The sequence below is a fragment of the Ovis aries genome, chromosome 14 (genome assembly GCF_016772045.2).
Source record: "Ovis aries strain OAR_USU_Benz2616 breed Rambouillet chromosome 14, ARS-UI_Ramb_v3.0, whole genome shotgun sequence".
NCBI classification, from domain to species: domain Eukaryota; kingdom Metazoa; phylum Chordata; class Mammalia; order Artiodactyla; family Bovidae; genus Ovis; species Ovis aries.
In genome coordinates, this window is record NC_056067.1 from 11,924,125 (window position 1) to 11,943,677 (window position 19,553).

At 53.4% G+C, this 19,553-nt stretch overlaps 2 protein-coding genes across 2 annotated transcripts; both read left to right on the top strand.

Annotated features, from left to right (window-relative positions):
• The first annotated feature begins 4,374 nt into the window (after window positions 1-4,374).
• FOXC2 (forkhead box C2) lies at window positions 4,375-7,271 on the top strand. The gene has a single exon (XM_015100399.3). The coding sequence runs from the start codon at window positions 4,874-4,876 to the stop codon at window positions 6,380-6,382; it is 1,509 nt and encodes a 502-aa protein (XP_014955885.2). The 5' UTR covers window positions 4,375-4,873; the 3' UTR covers window positions 6,383-7,271.
• Window positions 7,272-15,637: 8,366 nt separating this feature from the next.
• On the top strand, window positions 15,638-18,727 carry FOXL1 (forkhead box L1). Its single transcript, XM_027977545.3, has one exon. It carries the CDS (start codon window positions 15,787-15,789, stop codon window positions 16,825-16,827), a length of 1,041 nt encoding a protein of 346 aa, XP_027833346.1. The 5' UTR covers window positions 15,638-15,786; the 3' UTR covers window positions 16,828-18,727.
• Window positions 18,728-19,553: the final 826 nt, after the last annotated feature.

The following is a 19,553-nucleotide window of genomic DNA, read 5'->3' on the forward strand; positions in this document are numbered from 1 at the left end:
CAGCAAAGCCTGGTGTGCTACAATCCATAGGCAGCCAAAGAGTCAGACACACTTAGTGACTGAACAACAACAACAACAAGGCTCCTTAGACATTCAGCTTTAACAAACAAACAAACAAACAAACAGAACAACCGCAAGTTAATGTGATAAAATCCATGGTTGTTCAAGATTGTTGAACACAAGAAGAGGAGACACTGGGAGCCAGTTGGGTCCCCAAGGTAGTTTGCAATATGGAAACCCTAATTTCCTTCCATGGAAAGGTGTTTGCTTCCATCCCTTTTAAATTTCCAAAATAACAAAGGTGGTTTTCTCCCATTTGTTTTTAATTTTGAAAATTTTCGAAGTTAGAGAAAATTTGCAAAATCAATAAACAATGAATACCCACATACCATAGGTTCAGCAATTGGCCTCATGTTAGATACATTTCTCTTTCCGTCTCCTCTCTATACACACCCTCCCTCTTAGCTGAATCTTTTAGAAGTTGCAGAGATGATTAGTATCAGCTCTAAATATTTTGACATGCATCTTTTAAAAACAAGACATGCTCTTAGTTGATCACATATAATTATCACACTCGAGAATTTTAACCTTGATACAAGACTACTACTGAATATGCTGCCAGATTAAAATTTCTCCAGGTATTCTCAAACCTGTCCTGTATAAGTATTTTTTAAAATTTCCTCCATCTAGGATTAAGTACTGCATTCAGCTGTCAAGTTTCTTTAATCTTTTAGTGAAGAATAGCCTTTACCCCCGTTATTTTGTTGTTCATGGTGCTACCTTTTATGAACGGTGGTTTGGAAAAGTTTCTAGCAGTGACACACTTTTTGCCCTGGAAAATATTTCTAGGTGCTGGATTGCAGTGGATCTTTAAGAAAGAGCATTGATTGTGATGAACCCAAGGGTTCATCAGATCCCAGGTAGCTTTTGGAAGCCTGAGACTGCTCTCATTCCTGGACCCTTTCCCTAAAACCTCGTGAGCCCAAGAGAAAAATGTACTGAAAATAGAAGAGACACAAAGCTCCTTTCGCTTGTCCAATCTTTGAGTTCTCTGTTGTTCCTCAAAAGCAGAAGCGGTTGCAGAGATGTTTAAGTCTCTTTTAACTTTGGTTAAGGTTATGGGTTGTTACTGCCAATGTCAGGCACACACATGCAGCACAAACATTTTTGATGAATTCCCTGAAACTCACGCTACACATGGGGCAGAAAGACAGCTGCCGCGGGGAGACACGGAGGAGAGCAATTTGTTAACAGCCCTGGAAAAAATATTGCCAGACTTGTAGACACCTAAGAGGAGCAGGTTTTATTTGCTTAAAACCTCAGCAAGTCTCCCTAGAGAGGATTTCTTGCTCCCCAAGCAGTTTCAAAGACATTTCTGTTTTCCAACACATCATGTTCTTGACACATTGCAAAACTATGGAAAATGTTTTGTTTTTTCTTGATCCACGCTCGGCACAGTTTATTTACCTTCTTTCTACTTTATTCCTGCCATGCAATGCTAAGGTGCCTCCATACGGTGTCAGCACCTCCATTGTAACCAAAACGGTTGACCCCCACCCCCATCCACCAACTATTTTAAGGGTAGTTCCCCAGTAGGCCTCAAGGTGGCGCCGACACCACGGGGCCGCCCCAGCTGCCTCCAGGTGCAGGAGCCCGAGGCGCCCAGACTAGGGCTCGATGCCGGGTGGCGGAGGATTGATTTCGGTATCTTCTGCCGTTATCTTCGCTTATTATTCTAGTGATGCACGGGGCCCTCTGGGGGCCCGATTAGGCTTTCAGCTCACTGACAGCAAGGTCAAGAATGGCAGAAATCAGCAGCCTCCAATCCAAAATACTTTGGCAGGAAAAAGAAAAGATCGGAAACATGGTTTTTGCAAAGTCCAGGTGTGTGGAAGGTGTTGTTTTAATAACCTGAACAAACATCTCTCCAGGAGTCCTACTGAGCGGAGAAGAAACCTAATTCCAGGGGCAAAGGAAAATGTCTCTCTCACCTCTTCTGTCTTGATTATAAGGACTTTCTCCCCCCCACACACTTTTTTTTTTTTTTTTTTTTACATTGGGGGGATAATTTAGGCAGTTCAGCCTAGTTCTTTTCAGATGTTATTGGTTTAAACCTGGACACCCTTGTAAACAGAAACTCAGTCAGAAACTGCCATTTTGGGATTTATTTTCCGTGGTCCTTAGCTATTTTGTTTTCTGCCCTGTGATGTGATAAGGCTTTAAAAAATGTTTTAAACGCACCTCATTAAAAGCAGAGTAAATAATATTCCTGTAGGAAGTCTACAGACTGAGGGGTGTTTCCTGATCAATAGTTTGCATTTCCATTAAAATTGTGAGAACTTGGGCTGCCTGTCACGTAATCGAGGAGAAAGACACTTTTTGCTAAATTTTTTTTTTTTTAGTGGATGTGAAAATACTAGAGTTATGAAAAAATAATAAGGTTGTAGTGGAAGCTGGAGGGGTGGGAGTTCAAACCATTCACCTGTGAGCAGAAGAGTGGGCAGCCTCATTTTACTTCGTTGCCCCCCTAAAAATCAAATTAGAGAAAGAACCCAGAGTGCCCATAAAAAATGGAGTGAATGTTTCAGAAGCACAATATTCTAGGTAATAGGAACCTATTTTGTAATAAATACTTACCCTTTGATTTTTAATTTATCAAGACATAATACCATTCATCGGTAACGAACGTATTTTTCTTTTGTTCCGTTTTTGAAAATGAATGAAGTGTACCCAGCGCCTTCTATTCACTTCTCCAAAAGCTAAGGCTGACGGTAGATTCTCGAAAACCCTTTTCTTGGGGATCTAATAAACAACTGATGGGGACAGTGAGGAGGGGAAAAGGAATCCTGAAATACAAAAGTTTTATCCGAAGTCTTCTTCCCTACCCAACCGGATAGACAACTTCCAAAAGAATTCTGGCCAGCGTTTAGCCCGTCACAGAGTGTCCTGCCCTTCGGGGAAGCGAGCGAAAGGGGACCTGATTATTCGAGGTGTTGAAGAAATAAATACTCAGTGCACAAATAAACAAACTTCCCGGGATTCCTCGAGAGAAGGAGAAAGCTCTGAAGGGTGAGGATCTCCGAGTCGCTCTAGGTTCGTATACAGAATAATAACGTCTCCCGAGGTGTCTTGAACCATTTGCAATCGCTTGCCCCATCCTCGCACGGAGCCCGGGTGCCCAGATCACCTTATCAAACCGCAGCCAAACAAAAAAGACTAACATACAGAAAATCAAGGCGGAGACTCCCGAGGGGGCTTCGCCAGGAGCGGGAGGCGGGGGCTGCGCGCGGGGCTGCGGGTTCCTGCCCGCGGGGCCGCAGTCGGGAGCCCGCGCTACGGACGCGCGTCCCCGGCGAAGCCCCCGCCGACTGTGGCTCGGGTTTCTCCTCGCGGGCAGGGGAGCCCGGCTCTGCCGCAGGGCCGGGTGGCTGGTGCATTGTTCCCGGCTTCGGGGAGCGCGGGAGTCAGCCTGTCAAAGGGAATTTATCTCTGGGAAAAGGGAGCGACGCGGCGAGGCTGGGGTTGGTGGGCTGCGAGCGTCTATGCCGGAGGGCAGAGGGGGAGATGAGCAGAATTATTTCCCTCTCTTCCCCAAACCCCACAACACCGCAACCGATGTCGGGGATGCTTTACCGAATCCACTGAGTTTAGAGGATTATATTCTGGAGGCATCGCTACGATCCCCGCTTCGCTTATCTGCCTATCCCCTATAGACGCCTGGGCCTGCCTCCTCAGGTGGGGGTGAGGGGCACTCGGTTTCTATAATTCGCCTCTTAAACATTTATAGGTTATTCTTGACGGCCCTGAACCTGGAAACTCCCCGCTGATTATTAATTATTTGCTTAAATAATGACCACATCCAGAGGAGGCCTCTCCATTCCAATTCAGCACACTTACTTGGAATCCATTATACCTGGGCCCCCACAATTAGGAAATCTAATTATTCGCCTCATCACTCATTAATAAGAAAAATAGTCCCAGGTTCTTTGCTACTTACAAGGTCTTTGGGGAGATATTGGACTACATTAATCAATTCGATTTTATATCTCAAACTCACTTTTATCTGCAGAGGAGAGAGTTTTGTTTTGTTTTGTTTTGTTTTTGCTCTGGGCACGTGGGCCCATTAACCAAAATGTGATAATAAAATAAATTTTAATAAGATATAACTCTTTTTAAGAAAAAAAAATCTTTTCAAGTTAAGACTGGGCTGCAGGAAAGTGGTTCTGCGCGGCTGGGTCTTAGAGCCGACGGATTCCAGCGCTCATCGTCCTGATTGGTGCCAAGTCCCCACAGCGGCCGCCTTATTGGTCCAAAGTTCCCGGAGGGGGCGTGGCCGGGGGAAAGTAAAACCTCGCTTTCACCAAGAAGACTTTTGAAACTTTTCCCATTCCCTAAAAGGGACTTTGCCTCTTTTTCCGGGCTCCGCAGGGCAGCACTCTGGACCCCGGCTCGCCGACCCTCAGGGCTGCCGATTTGCTGAGGGGGGGCGGGGGGCTTGGAGAGCCGCCTTCCCTTTCCTGACGCGGACCGAGGGCCAGCCTTGGTCCACCGCGCGCGCGGCGTCTCCGCTCGGTCCCCGGCCGCCCGCCGAGTCCCGAGAGCGAGCGAGGAGTGAGCCGGGGCCGGCGCTGCGTTCGCCGGGGCGCGCCTTCCAAGATGCTGCTCCGCCCGGTCCGCTGAAAGCGAGCGCCCCTTCCCGGCCCGAAGGCGGGCGCCTCGCGCCGGCGCCTCCTCCAGCTCACCCCTGAGGCTTCCAGGCGCCCGGGGCTCCCCCCGCCGGCTCCCTTCTTTCCTCTCTCGCTCGCGCTTGCTCTCGTAGGGCCTTCCTCGCGGTCCGTGCGCGCAGGCGGTGGCTAGCCGTCTCGGACGCAGCATGCAGGCGCGCTACTCTGTGTCCGACCCCAACGCCCTGGGAGTGGTGCCCTACTTGAGCGAGCAGAATTACTACCGCGCGGCGGGCAGCTACGGAGGCATGACCAGCCCCATGGGCGTCTACTCGGGCCACCCGGAGCAGTACGGCGCGGGCATGGGCCGCTCCTACGCGCCGTATCACCACCACCAGCCCACGGCGCCGAAGGACCTGGTGAAACCGCCGTACAGCTACATCGCGCTCATCACCATGGCCATCCAGAACGCGCCCGAGAAGAAGATCACCCTGAACGGCATCTACCAGTTCATCATGGACCGCTTCCCCTTCTACAGGGAGAACAAGCAGGGTTGGCAAAACAGCATCCGCCACAACCTCTCGCTCAACGAGTGCTTCGTCAAGGTGCCCCGCGACGACAAGAAACCTGGCAAGGGCAGCTACTGGACCCTGGACCCAGACTCCTACAACATGTTCGAGAACGGCAGCTTCCTGCGGCGCCGGCGGCGCTTCAAGAAGAAAGACGTGCCCAAGGAGAAGGAGGAGCGCGCCCACCTCAAGGAGCCGCCCCCGGCGGCGTCCAAGGGCGCTCCGGCCGGCCCCCCTCTAGCGGACACCCCCAAGGAGGCCGAGAAGAAGGTGGTAATCAAGAGCGAGGCGGCGTCGCCAGCGCTGCCGGTCATCACCAAGGTGGAGACACTGAGCCCCGAGAGCGCGCTGCAGGGTAGCCCGCGCAGCGCGGCCTCCACGCCCGCCGGCTCCCCTGACGGCTCGCTGCCGGAGCACCACACGGGCGCGCCCAACGGGCTGCCCGGCTTCAGCGTGGAGAATATCATGACGCTGCGAACGTCGCCGCCCGGCGGCGAGCTGAGCCCCGCGGCCGGGCGCGCGGGCCTGGTGGTGCCGCCGCTGGCGCTACCCTACGCCGCCGCGCCGCCCGCCGCCTATGGCCAGCCGTGCGCACAGGGCCTGGAGGCTGCGGGCGCCGGGGGCTACCAGTGCAGCATGCGCGCCATGAGCCTGTACACCGGGGCCGAGCGGCCGGCGCACATGTGCGTCCCGCCCGCTCTGGACGAGGCCCTCTCGGACCACCCGAGCGGCCCCACATCGCCCCTAAGCGCCCTGAACCTCGCCGCCGGCCAGGAGGGCGCGCTCGCCGCCGCCGCCGGCCACCACCACCAGCATCACGGCCACCACCACCCGCAGGCGCCGCCGCCCCCGCCGGCTCCCCAGCCGCAGCCGGCGCCGCAGCCCGGGGCTGCCGCGGCCCAGGCGGCCTCCTGGTATCTCAACCACAGCGGGGACCTGAACCACCTTTCCGGCCACTCGTTCGCGGCCCAGCAGCAGACTTTCCCTAACGTCAGGGAGATGTTCAACTCCCACCGGCTAGGGATTGAGAACTCGACCCTCGGGGAACCCCAGGTGAGCAGCAACGCGAGCTGTCAGCTGCCCTACAGATCCACGCCATCCCTCTACCGCCACGCGGCTCCGTACTCCTATGACTGCACGAAATACTGACCTGCCCCGGCCCTCCTCTGCCCTGGCCCGCTCCGGCTTCGCCTCCCAGACGCGACCCTCTCAGACAATTCAGGCTGCAGAGACGCAAAAAGAACCAAAACTTGCCCACCGCTTTTTCCGCAGACCCCGGGAGCAGAGAGAGCGCGCGTGCCAGCCTCCGCCCTCTGCGAAGCTGCAGGTAACTTTAACTCGCCGCCCCGTTTCTGAGATCCCAAGAAGCCCCAGTACAGGGACGCGGCCCAACGAAATGAATACTGATTTAAAAATCCCCCTCCCCTTCCAAGATGGCTGTGCTCACTGCTCCATTCGGGGTTTCAAAAATTATAACTTATGGACCAAATCCCATAGCGACCCAGTAATGACTCTCTGTAGAGACCCCCATAGACCTATGGGGGTCTCTATAGATTATGTATGTGCTGTGTGTAATTTTAAATTTCTCTAACCGTGCTGTACAAATGTGTGGATTTGTAATCAGGCTATTTTTTGTTGTTTTTCAGAGCCATTAATATAATATTTAAAGTTGAGTTCACTGGATAATTTCTCATCTTGCCCGACCATTTCTAACTGCCAAAGTGAAAATTCAAGAAAACTATGTGAGGTTTCCTTCTTCCCCTGTACAATTATGAGACATAATTCTTTTCCCAGTTGTAGGTCTTTTACAAAACAAGAAAATAATTTATTCTTTTGTTGTTGTTGGCGGATAAAGAAGTGAAGTATCTGATACTTTTTATTTACAAAGTGTGATGGTGTTGTATAGTAGATTCCTTCCCCAGCATTCCTAAAAGAAAAAAAAAAAACACTAAAAATTTAACTTCACCTGTGTTTGTCTTATGTGGTCTTAATTGTTGTACTTGCCTTAAAATAAACCCATGTTGTTTTTCTGCCCAAAGTCCGGACAGTGTGTTTGTATTCTCAAATTTTTACAAATGAGGTGTGGTCACCAATCCACCTGTTTTGATTATTTTTGTTACACAGGTGGATAAATGTGTAGACACCTACAGATGAGCACAGAGGACTGCGGGAACTCCCCTATCTTCCTGCTGGTGTCAGAAAAGGCTTTTGATTAATTCAGAATCCCACCCTGACCCAGGCAATAGAGAACCAGTCCTGGTTGGATGTGGCTGCCAGAAGGGCTGTGAGCCGTAATGACATTTGCTGTAATGCATTTTGTTAAACGCAGGAAAACATGCCAATAGTCAAAACAAACACCACCATTCCATCCCAATGTCCAACCAGCTCCGATTTAGGAGGTGAGGGAGGGGAAGATAAACATTTTCCATTAGCTACCAGCGAACCAGGGGGAGTCCTGCTTTTCCTCAATTTCCTAAAATGCGGGCTTCCTTCCCTACTTTGACAGTTCTCCAGAAAAGGATCTGAACCAGGATTTCAAAAATCCAAAGGGGATTGAGTCTGTACCATTTAATGACCGTCCCTGGGAGTAGCCAGATCAGAGGTGAATTTTAGACCTCTCTACTTCTGGATTTGATTTCTAAATCTTTACCCTATTGCAGTGAAAAACTTTAAAGCCTCGTAGCACTTAAAAAATAATTTACAATGCTTACAGAGTTATAAATTTGTCAGCTTTCACAGGATTTTAAACGACAGATGACTTTTCCATCTTGATATCTCGTCCTTAAAATTTTAAGTAGCAACACAGTCTCTGTGAGGTACAGCTGTGGGGGGAAATGGCTTTACTATCTGTTTCACTGGCTGAAACACATAGCTCCCCTCCTGGTCTCTCTGTGTGTGACTTTGGGGTCCAGAGCTCCAAACTGGGAATGCGTTTCCCACCCCAGCAGGTAAGCTGTAACCTTCCCTGGAGTACAGCTCCCTGAACTTAACACTTCAGGAGATAATGATTTTCCTGGATACGGCGGCCTTGAATGTAACCTGGGTATTCTGTTGTTTTTAACATGCATTTTGTCTCTGTATTATGCTGAAATAGCACTGGGGAAAGTTTCAGCATAATAATTTCCCCCATATGTGCAACACAGATTCTTTCAATCTATGGCCCCAGAGGTGGCAGCTGGTTAAGACATGAGGGCTGCATTTTATTCCTTTTCGTGACCGCAGGAGGGGTGAGCCAAGGTGCTTGGTGCTTAGTGAGTGGGAAGGACCAGAGACAGAGGGAGAGACCCGGGAGACCATTCTCTGAGCGGCAGAATGAGGCCACAGATCGCTGCTTGCGGCTCAGGGCACTGGGGTTTCACTTTGCTCCCCTCGAGGAGAGGTTTCTGGCGGGTTCTTCTTCCCCAGATGTTTTAAAGAGTCCTCTCTGAAAGCCTGCTCTCATCTTAAGATCTGGAACTCAGAGGAGGTCTCAGAGACACAGGGAAAACAACGGAGAGAGAAGCGGAACCCACCGGTCAGAGACCTGATCTGCCCTGACACCCTCCGGGGTCTCCTTTCTCTTAAAGAAGTCCCCGCTGTGCGTGGGCTGCTCACCTGACCGGGTAGCTCCAGAAGGCCATGGAGCCCAGGGCGAAGGCCCTTTCCAGTCCCCTGGGAACCTGGGCACCTGGGGAATGTGTTGGAAGCGTCACCCGGGGCCTCTGGAGGCCGTGGGGTGGAGGCGAGTCAGGGCCTGGGGCGCGCGGAGGCCGGGGCTCTCTGAGCCAGGCCCAGCCCCGGCCTTCGGCCTTCGGCAGCCTGCGCGGCCGCCGGGCTCCGCGGCCTGGGGCGTCCGTCGCTCCGCGGAGTGGGAAGGGCAAGCAGACTAGGCTGAGCCCAGGCACCGCCGGCGGCCTTGCTTGTCTTCGCGTCTGCAGCCGGCGCGCACAAACGGCGGCGCGCGACGCGGGGCGGGGGACCCAGGGTGGGGGACGTCCTGGCCCCACGGATCCATCCACACGCAGCTCCTTCCCCCGCCGCTCTCCTCGGGAGGCCCGGGGCCTTGGAGGAACTGGGGAAAGGAGGCCGGGGCTGGAAGGGCCGGAATGCCCGTCTCAGGCTGCCAGCACTCCTTGCTTGGGCGGCTCTGCGGTCCACAGACGCAGTTTGCATGAAGCCGCCGTGTGATAGCCATGTTTCTTCCTGACCCAGTAAGATGCAGCCGGGCAGGTCTCAAAGATACTGTGAATAAAACAGAAGCGACCCGAGCACCACGACAGAGACCGTTTCCCATAGACATAACCCTGCGTCCCTCACTGGCCTTGGCTGGGTGGACTGTGTCTCTCCCCAGGGTGCGGTTTTGACAGGTAAAGGCCACCAGAGAGACCCAGTGGCCTTTGAGCACCCTGGTTCTGAGCCCCAGAGGGGCTGCAACTGGAGTAGCCTCTGCTTCCTGTGAGACTCAGAGAGACACTCAAGCTCTCTGCTTTCACCCAAGGCTGAGAGCTGGGCCTCTCTCCCGCGGCCAGATTTCGGTCTGCGGCCCAGCAGCCCTCACTGCCCTGGTTCAAGTGGCTTGTCCCGGAAGACGCCAAAATCGATGGCCATATGCACTCTCAAACTGCTGGAGCAATGGGCTAGGGGGTTCTAGGAGCACATCTCGCGGTGTAAACAGGTGTCTTTCCTTCCTGGCCTCAGTCTTCTCATCTGTAGAATGAGCAGGTGAGTGCAAGGGCCGTGCTGGATGCCGGTTGTGCTTTTTCCTTCATCCCCGGCTCCTGCGATGGCCCCTCACTTATCCTCGCTCCTCTGCTCTGCTCGTAAGAGGTGACGACCAGAAGTTAGAGGGAGAAGAAAATGCAGGGTCCCAGGAACGTCAGCATTTGGCTCATAGATCGTTGGGGGTCCATCTCCTCCCCTTTACCCAAGACTGCCTGGAAGGTTGCCTCTGAGCCCAGGAGAGGTTGGTGAGCTTCACCCGAAGTACAGAGCAGAGTTCCCAGGTCCCTGGAGGCTGAGTGATCACTGCCTCCGACCTCATCTCCATCCTCCAGCCCTCATCCAAACAACCGGCAAGGGTTTTGGGCCAGGATGGCCAGTGGGAATGTATGTGCCTAATGGCTCAGTCGAATCCAGTTCTTTGTAACCCTATGGACTGCAGTCTGCCGGGCTCCTCTGTCCGTGGGATTTTCCAGGAAAGGATCCTAGGGTGGGTTGCCATTTCCTTTTCTAGAGAAGCTTCCCTACCCAGGGGTAGAACTTACATCTCTTGCATTGGCAGGCAGATCCTTTGCAGATGAGCTACCAGGAAAAGACTCCCCTGAAGAATGAACAGAAGGTACTGGGGGCTCAGAGCCTGTTCAGGGCATCTCAGGGGATGTGACCTGCATTGTCAGGTCACACCGGGCTCCTGGGCTCGGGGGTTTGGGGTCAGTGGAGAAGTAGAGCTGTGAGGTTCGGCACCTGTAGGTGCGGCCAGGCCAGGGGTGCTGGGAGGCCAGACTCCAGGTGAGTGGAACACACTGGTCAGAACCACCCAGTGTGCTTGCTGGTACCGTATACTTGAAATGCTTTCCCAAACTTTGAGAAGCATTCCCTGCTGGCCTCTGTCTTGCATGGCCTCAGCTCACCAAGGCATCTGAGATGTTGCTTTTTGACAGAGGCATGTGAGGAAGGGGACGAAAGCTTCAGGCAGCTGGGAAGGCTGGGACCTCACCTCACGCAAGGCTTGTCCTCTCCACTGCGGCAGGGTTTCTGCTCTGCAGCAGAAGGACGGCGCTTCTGTGAAGTTTGGATCTTGAAGGTGTCTTACCGGTGCTGCGGTTTTTGCTTTGTCAGGTCTGTGAGGCTTTATCCTGGGGCTGTGAGTGTGTGGAGGCTGAAACGCAGGAAGGGGGTGGGTGAACACCCTGACAAGCTTGCTGGCATCCATGGTCCCTTTGAGGGGGATGGAGTTGGGGAGCGCTTTGTGCTGTCCACATGCCCACCCAGGCTGGGAGGTCACGGAGGCCAGAGAGACCGCGCTGACCTCAGGAAGGCTCAGTGGCCCTTGACCTTGGGTCCTACCTTTCCAGCAGCCCCTCTGGACACTCTCTGTGCCCTGACATTATTTTTCCAGATGGTCTCCCAGAGGAAATTTTTTCTCTAACTGGAACCCAACTCAACCGGAGCACTAACTCAAGCCCTACGCACACAGGCCAGCTGAGGGTTCATGCACCTGGGGCATGTTACCTCAAGCTCTCTGAGCCCCTTTCTCAACTGGAAAAGTGACAGGATCATCTAATAGAGCTCTCGTGAGGACTAAGGAACCCAATACCTATGCGCAAAGTGCTGCCAAATGTCCAGTTCATCATAAGAACTGTTGCTATTAGGATGTACCTGGACAACAAAAGAGAAAGGATCCTTGGATCTCAATTAGCTGCGTACATCAAGCTACATGCTGATGTGCTTGGGCAGGGCAGTGCCCGGGCCCCAACTGCCCCTGCTCTTTAGGACTAAATCAGCATCAGCTGACCAGCCAGCCCTTACCTTCATGGCTCACTTCCCCTGAGAGAAGCAGACGACACTGCTCCCCATCCTTTCAAAGTGGGAGAGGAGGGCAGGGGAGGAAAGAGTCTCCCGGTTTTGTCAGGGTGTAAGTGAGGACTCTGGGTCTCCTACTTAGGATGCCTGAAATCTCCCAGCTCTGGGGGGAGGGGCAGCACAGACCTCTCCTCTCCAGAGGGTTCCCCTTCCCCCCACCTTGATTACTCTAGACACACCTCTCAGCTTCTGTGCTCAACTGAGGGTGTCTGACCGCAGTGAACCCACCTTTGGAGGAAACCATGTGGATTCCAACCTGTGCTATTTACTACCTTCATTGTTTTCTGGTGCTCTCTGCCTGGCCTCAGTCTCCTAATCTGCAAAATGGGCAAATCCATCCTCCCATCTTCTGTAGATGGTGCCAGCGTTCTCAATAGGATTTCCGAAGGGTCCTTGGCATCCACACACAGTAGCTATTATAATGTGACTGTTTTCCTGTCTTTGGAACACTTCCTCTTGAAGACCTGAGGCAAGTCAAATTCCAGGCCTCAGTTTCCTGGTCTGCAGAATGGGGCTGATTTTTTTTAAAGTTCTGTTTCTTAGGATTACTGTGAGAATGGAGTGACTTAATACAAGGAAAGCACTTAGAAGAGTGACAGTGCATAGTAAGTCGAGACAGAATTAGCTATTAATGTTATCCTTATTCTCATCATTCTCCTCAACATTTTAGATTGTCAGTAAAGCGATCTTGAATCTTTTTAGCGCTGCTCTTTTCAGACTTAAGGAAGAATCGTTCATTCACCCCACCTCTACACACACACGCACACACTCACTCACTCACACACACACACACAATGTGTTAACTGTCTTCACACTTAGAAAAGCGAGGCGGATAATCGGGAACACGTCGCAGATCATGGTTCTCTTGAATGTCAGCCTTCTTTGTTTACCGGTGAAGCAGAAGAAGGGCGCATGGGGGTGCAGTGCAAGAGCAGGGGCTCTCCCCCCCAACCCAGCCTGTGTCTGTGAGGCCTCTGTGGTCCCCAGCTGGTTGCCTGACCAACCCCAGGAGCAGGCTTCCTGCCAGGGCGCTGGGAATGGTTCGTCCTACGCTGAACCCAATTTGTTCTTGGGCCCCCGAGTTGGAACTGCCGCGGTCTTTCCGGAAGCATGATTTCTGGGAGACCCGCGCCCACTGACTTCACAGATGAATGTGCTTTTCCGGGATCTGAAGACTTCTGAACCTGCAGGGAACGGTCAGTGTCTCCATCTGGCTCTCTGAGTCACCCTGTCTCCCCGCCGTCTCCCAGGCTCGGCCGGTCTCCCAGTGAGTCTCCCGACAGAGCTTCCGCACGAGGGCGCATCCACACGGCTCTCGGCGCCTGTTCCCTGCGCTCCCCGGAAGTAAGCCTCCGCTCGGGGCTCCTGCCGGCGGCGTCTTCGGCTTCAATTACACACTTCACCTGGGAATCCAGGGTCCGACCCCTCGCCGGAGCCGGGTGGGGCGCCCTGCCGGAGTTCTGCGGCCAGAACCTCCCAGAGAGGTTGCTAACTGCTGCCAGCACGTGGAGAGGGACGCGCCTCTCCAGACGGCCGCTAGAACTGGGGTTGTTTTTTCTTTACTATCAGTGCCCTGCCCACCAGCCGCGCGTGTCTCCGCCTGCGTCCCGCCCATGCCCAAATTGGGCGGTGTTTATCATTGTACGAATTCAAGCTCGGATTTGCCTCCTACTTTAGAAGGAGCGCCGCGGTGGCGCGCCTCAGGCAGCGCTGTGCGTGCTGGACTCTGGGTGTCCGGGAAACTCCAGGGAGGGCTCGGGTGAGGAGGTGGGGAGCGAGGGACCACGGAGTAACACCGGTGTGTCTCTCGCTCTGGGTCTGTTGGGGCCGGGCACCGAGGCTGGATGCAAACTGCAGCTTGCAGGAGGCGCGCTGATCTGGAGAGTTGGGGTGACTCTGGAGCCCGTGGAGCCCGTGGGCTGCAGAAGCGCCGACATTGAGGTTCTGTTTCCATCCCAGGATTGAAGGGGGGTGCTCCGATGAAAGCCAGGGATCCAGAAAGAATACAGCTCTCCGCCCCCTCTTGGCTGGAGGGCCATCCTCGAGACCGAGTCGGGGACCAGCTGGACACTGGGCTTCAGTTAGAAATGCAGCGCTGGGGACAGGGGCCTGAATGTGTCCCAGGGCCTGACCTGGCACTCCCTCAAGCCCTGCCTGCACCCGAACCGGTTTTATTTCAAACGTCCCGCTCCCCTGTGGTCTCTCCTGAACCCCCAAACACAGGCTTTACCTTCTGGAGCCTCCATTTTAGAGTTGGGATCCTCCCTGCTTTCCCACGTTCAGAGATGATGCCCCGAGCTGCGGCGGTGGGTCCCCAGCATGGTGCTGCCTGTGTGACAGTGGGACAGCCCTTAAGGGGTTAAGCAGCAAACATGCCTTAAGGCACCTTTAGTGTCCTTCCTCAAGCTACCCCCACGTGCCATCTTCACCCCTCCCTCTTCTTCTTGGGCATCCACATGGTTTACTCAATGATATGTTAATTTAGTTGTCCTGAGCTTTTTCTTTCTTCTAAAATATATCCAGCAAAGATCATAAACAGAAACTAGTCACGTTAAGTTCCAATCCACCCCCTCCCCAAAGGCAGCAGAGTAGGGGAGACACCCCCTTCTAAATCAGCATCATCAAGGTTTTTGATTCAAACCAGGACGTGGCTAAATGTAAAATGAGTCAGGGTGGGGAGTGCTTACACCCCAGGGTGAGTGGGTGGGGTGGGGTGGGATGGGGGGGAAGCGAGCAGGCTTCCCAAATGCTTAATGTAATCATGGGCCAGCTGCGTGCACTTGTAAAGTTGTTATAACCCCCTCCTTGTTATAAACAGGAAAGCGCAGAATATAAAGCAAGAGACCCGCATTCACAAATACCAGCTCTCCCCCGCCAGCTGCCAAAGTCCCCTTTTATGGTGTTCCTCCTTGCAATCTCAGCCCCATCAGAAAGACTGTAGCTTCTCCTCCTCGAATCTCCAAAAGGGGTGATTTTGAAACTTGCCCCCAACCAAGCTGTGGACCAGCTATGGCACGCCTTTGCCAATTCTCAGTGCCCCAGGCCATCGGCATGGGAAAAGCTGGGCTCCTGGGGTCGTCTTCTTGGATCCCCAGGGAGCCCTAGGGGGGCAGGCCTGCAGGTTTTGGGATGCGAGGCCCCTAGGGAGTACACCCCACCTCAATTCCTCCAGGGCATCCCGAGGATGTCTCCCAGGAGGGCTGCATCCTCTTCTGATCGGGCGTTCATCTATCTCCTCTCCCCTGCTAAAATATCTGAGAGCTCTCCAAGACCTCCGAAGGCATTTATGAGACTGTGTCATCTCTCCATCTCCTACTAAGCCTGGGAGAAGAAAAGGTCTTTTGTGGGAGGCCATGGGATTTCGGGGCTCCCCCAGGCCAGAGGTAAAACACCCCTGCGCCCCTCCCACCTCCACCTCGTCTTCCTGGCGGGGCAGACCCTGCTCCCGAGCCACCTCGATCCACATCCTGCCTGACTGACTGTGTGTGCTTACAGCGTCAAGGGGTGGACGTGATATTTCAAACATCAGATCAGTGCGTTTATATATTGGGTGCCCGGAAATTTTTCCAAATAAACACAGCTTGATTCAACTTGGGTGGGCGGACTTATCAACAGACTAATTCTATAAACAAATGAAGGAATAACCCTGAAACCGATTGGCTGGTATCAAAAAGACACGTGGAGGGAAAAGCTTGGAGTTTTTCAGCAATGAAATTTTAATTAATGTGGGTGGGCTGAGAACACAGCGACTGTTTATCATAGACAATTTATTTTCCAGCGCTAAGTCAACATATAATAGCAAACTTACAACAATTATTTAACATTTTTAAAGCCATGAAGAAGGGACAGAGCGCGGAGCGGCTGGGGAGAGCGGCAGAGCGGGAGGCAGACGCAAGGCAGGCTCCCCGGGAGGGCCCTTGCGGCTCCGGGCGCAGTCCCTAAGCCGCCCGGTCGCCGGCGTCGCCGGGAGCGCAGCGCGGCTCCCGCTCGCCATGAGCCACCTCTTCAGCCCCCGGCTGCCTGCTCTGCCCACCTCGCCCATGCTCTATCTGTACGGCCCCGAGAGACCCGGGCTGCCTCTGGCCTTCGCCCCCGCGGGCGCGCTGGCGGCCTCGGGCCGGGTGGAGCCCCCCCAGAAGCCGCCCTACAGCTACATCGCGCTCATCGCCATGGCGATCCAGGATGCGCCTGAGCAGAGGGTCACACTCAACGGCATCTACCAGTTCATCATGGACCGCTTCCCCTTCTACCACGACAACCGGCAGGGCTGGCAGAACAGCATCCGCCACAACCTCTCGCTCAACGACTGCTTCGTCAAGGTTCCCCGCGAGAAAGGGCGGCCCGGCAAGGGCAGCTACTGGACACTGGACCCTCGCTGCCTGGATATGTTCGAGAACGGCAACTACCGGCGCCGGAAGAGGAAGCCCAAGCCCGGCCCAGGGGGCCCGGAGGCCAAGCGGGCCCGCGCCGAGACGCAGGAGCGCGGTTCAGAAGCGCCGCCGGAGGTGCGGAGCGCGGCAGGGTGCCCCCGCCCCGCGACCCCCGTCCAGGAAAGAGCGCCCGAGCGCCCCTCGCCCCTTCGGGAAGCCTCCTCTCCGCCACCGGCGTCCATCCCCTGGCCCAGGCCCGGGTCCCCAGAGGGGGACGCGGGCGACGCGCTCCAGGGCGCAGCGGCGGTGGCTGTCGGCCAGCCTGAGCGCACGGTGGACGGCCGGGCGACTCCTCCGCGCCCCGCCTCCCGCAGCTCTCCGAAGAGCTCGGACAAGTCCAAGAGCTTCAGCATAGACAGCATCCTGGCCCGACGGCAGGGGCAGAAGCCGGCTGGAGGGGGCGAGCTCCTGGGGGTGGCTAAGCAGGGGCCCAGCGGCTGTCTGGGCGCCTCGCTTCTGGCCACCTCCTCGAGCCTCCGTCCGCCTTTCAACGCTTCCCTGATGCTCGACCCGCACGTCCAGGGCGGCTTCTACCAGCTCGGGATCCCCTTTCTCTCCTATTTCCCCCTGCAGTTCCCAGAAGCGGTGCTTCATTTCCAGTAAAGCAGACGGCGGCCGCTCCTTTCCCTCCGCCCTGGTCTGAGCTCCGTGTGAGCGAGCAGGAGGGCTCTCACCACTGGGAAAGCAATCGCATTTTTAAGTAAATGATTTCCTCTGCCTGCATATGGATCGTGGGAAGTATTAGCATCCTCAGTTGCACAAAGTGGGCACACTCCCCTGCCTCCTGCAAGACGGACCTTCCCAGAACCGGAGCAGCTTCGGAGATTTAAAAGACCCTGCCCACGCTGCGACTCGGGCATCTCAGACTTCCTACCGCAGGCGCAGGAAAATTCCTTGAACCTTAGGTCAGTCTGATGACATGATCTTCCACTAGCACCCAGACAGGTCCTGCGCGTCCGGAGGGAGTGGGGGAGGGTCCAGACAACCCGAGGGCAGACAGACGGCCGCAGTGTGGTCCTTTCTGTCTAAGAGCCACGGTCTGACCATTGCCAGCTCGGCTGTCACTGTGGCCCCGGCCTTGGCTTTTGGCCCCACGGAGTGATGGGTGTTCACAGCTGGGTTTGTCCCTAAGGTCCAGCTGTGGGGACACCAGGGCCAACCCGTTTTTTAGGTTCTTTAGCAGATCCTGGGGCTTGGTGAGGACTTAGGACCAATGTTCAGGCGGAAGCTGAGAGACCACACTTTCACTGTAAATAGAGAAATCTTCTCTCTTTTCCTTTTAGATAGTAAAAGGAACACACTATATTCTTTGGCTAAAAGCTTGATTCTTTTTACTATAAGGGTTGCCCTGTGAACGTGTGTATTAACAACCTCTATTAAAAAAGTGCACTCTGTGTAACTTAGCATTTTGCTGCTTTACAGTAGATAGCTGGATAGGTCCTTAGTCAATACACGTGCTCTCCAACGCCTGTTGCCAACCACAGACATCCGCCTATCTCTTAGCTTTATTGTTTAAGGGGTCAAAACATTTCTAGGGACACAGGAAGTGCACGAGGGTTAGGGAATCTTGATTGTTGCCACATTTTCCAGAACTGTGTAGTGAAAGGACTATTTTTAATCTGAAGAGTTGGGTGAAACAAGCACACGGAAAGCAAGTGGAGGCAGGGATGGGTGAGCGCTCAGAAGAGCAAGGGAGTCCCCTGGGGTCTGTGGGGGTGGGGGCGCCCCAGGAACAGGAGGCTTAGTGGGAGGCTCCCTGGCCAACTGCAGCTGCCTCCTCCCTCCAAGCGCCAGCCAGGCAGGCCCAGAGCCTGCAGCTAAACAAACACCTTATGGAGGTGACTGCCAGGCTGGGGCGAGGAGTGGGCGGGAGGGCAGGGGTCCGAGACAAAGATGTGATTATGAAAACTGAGATTTTCACAGCCCACTTCAGCTGGGAACTTCGGGGGAATGCATCTAAGCTCTCACGGTATCTCTCTGGGTGGTTGCGGCAGTTCTGAGACTCGATTTCCTGAACCTCCAAGCTACCTTAATTTTACCAAACGTGGGAAAAGCATAGTAAGTCAGTAGTTCCTGGAGGGAGGCGGAGATAGGTCTTTGAGATAATTTTTTTTAAAGCAGATTGAAGCAGTTTCCAGAACTTACATAAAAGTGAACACTAACTTCACATCTGAGAGCCTGTTGGTTAATATGCTGGAAAAGATATTTCAGACAAACAGAATAATTTAAGAATTAGCAAGCACAGAGCTGACTGAGAATTCATGTTGAAGGCCATTTGCTACTGACCTCCAGAAGCGTCCATGTCCGAGTTCTGCCCAGGCTGGTGGGAACACTGTGGTGGGCGAGCTTCAGGGTTCTTGATGTTAAGAACTCTGATGAACCATGCTGAAATCCAAGATCGCTGTGATTAACTTACAATGTGCTGGAAGGGCCATTGTTGGCTATTTTCTTATCCTGAAGTCTCAACCTCTGTGAATAAAGTTATTTTTTCATTAACCTCTCAGGGACTGGTTCAGTGGATTACTGGGAGGAATAAGCAGTGTAACAGGAAAGGGGAGACTGGGATCGTATCTGGGAACCCCAGCAGCATTTCTTGGACTCTGGCTTCTGAGGGAGGAGGGCTTGTGCGTGGACCCGGAGGGCAGGATGGAAAACTCCAGGACTGGAGGATGTTGCCTGAGGTTCCCCAGTAAGATGAAGATTCTGCTGAGCGGGGTATGCTTATGTTTTCTGTTTATGTTTGATTTGCTATCTTTTGTTAACTTATGATGGCTCATTTCTGGAGAAGCAAATATTCTAATACTGTCATTTAAAAAGGATGGCATCTTAGAGTTGCAATTCCAAAAAGTACAGTACACACATTATTTTTCTGCCATAGAAGGAAAAAGGCAGGAGGATGTGTCACTCTGTCAGTGTCTATACATACATAAGGAGGGATTCTCTTACCTCAGCCCCACATTCATCTGGTTGAGGAAAACAAACAGAAATGGACAGTGGGGTCATTATCTGTGGATTCTACACAATTCCATGTGTGCTACGCCCTGCTAAGGAGAAAGAGGGACTTTGGGACTTACGGATCCAAATAGCTGTTCTAATGTCCCAGTTTTAGTTATGTGCTCCTGATTATGGATCAATGAGACCACGAAAAGCTTTCCACTCTTAATAAAAGCAAAATCACCTAGATTTTGAGTAAACCGGAAGCAACCATATTGTCCTGTTCTTGGGCAATGCAAAGTATGCCTCTGTGTTCTCATCTACACAAAAGGAACAGATTCTGTTTTCTGTAGGTGATCTTTCTCTTGTGTACACGCACATGAGTACGCTGATCA

Excerpts from the sequence above, each read along its gene's own strand:
- FOXL1 (XM_027977545.3), top strand. The coding sequence starts at position 15,787 with ATGAGCCACCTCTTCAGCCCCCGGCTGCCTGCTCTGCCCACCTCGCCC.
- FOXC2 (XM_015100399.3), top strand. The coding sequence starts at position 4,874 with ATGCAGGCGCGCTACTCTGTGTCCGACCCCAACGCCCTGGGAGTGGTG.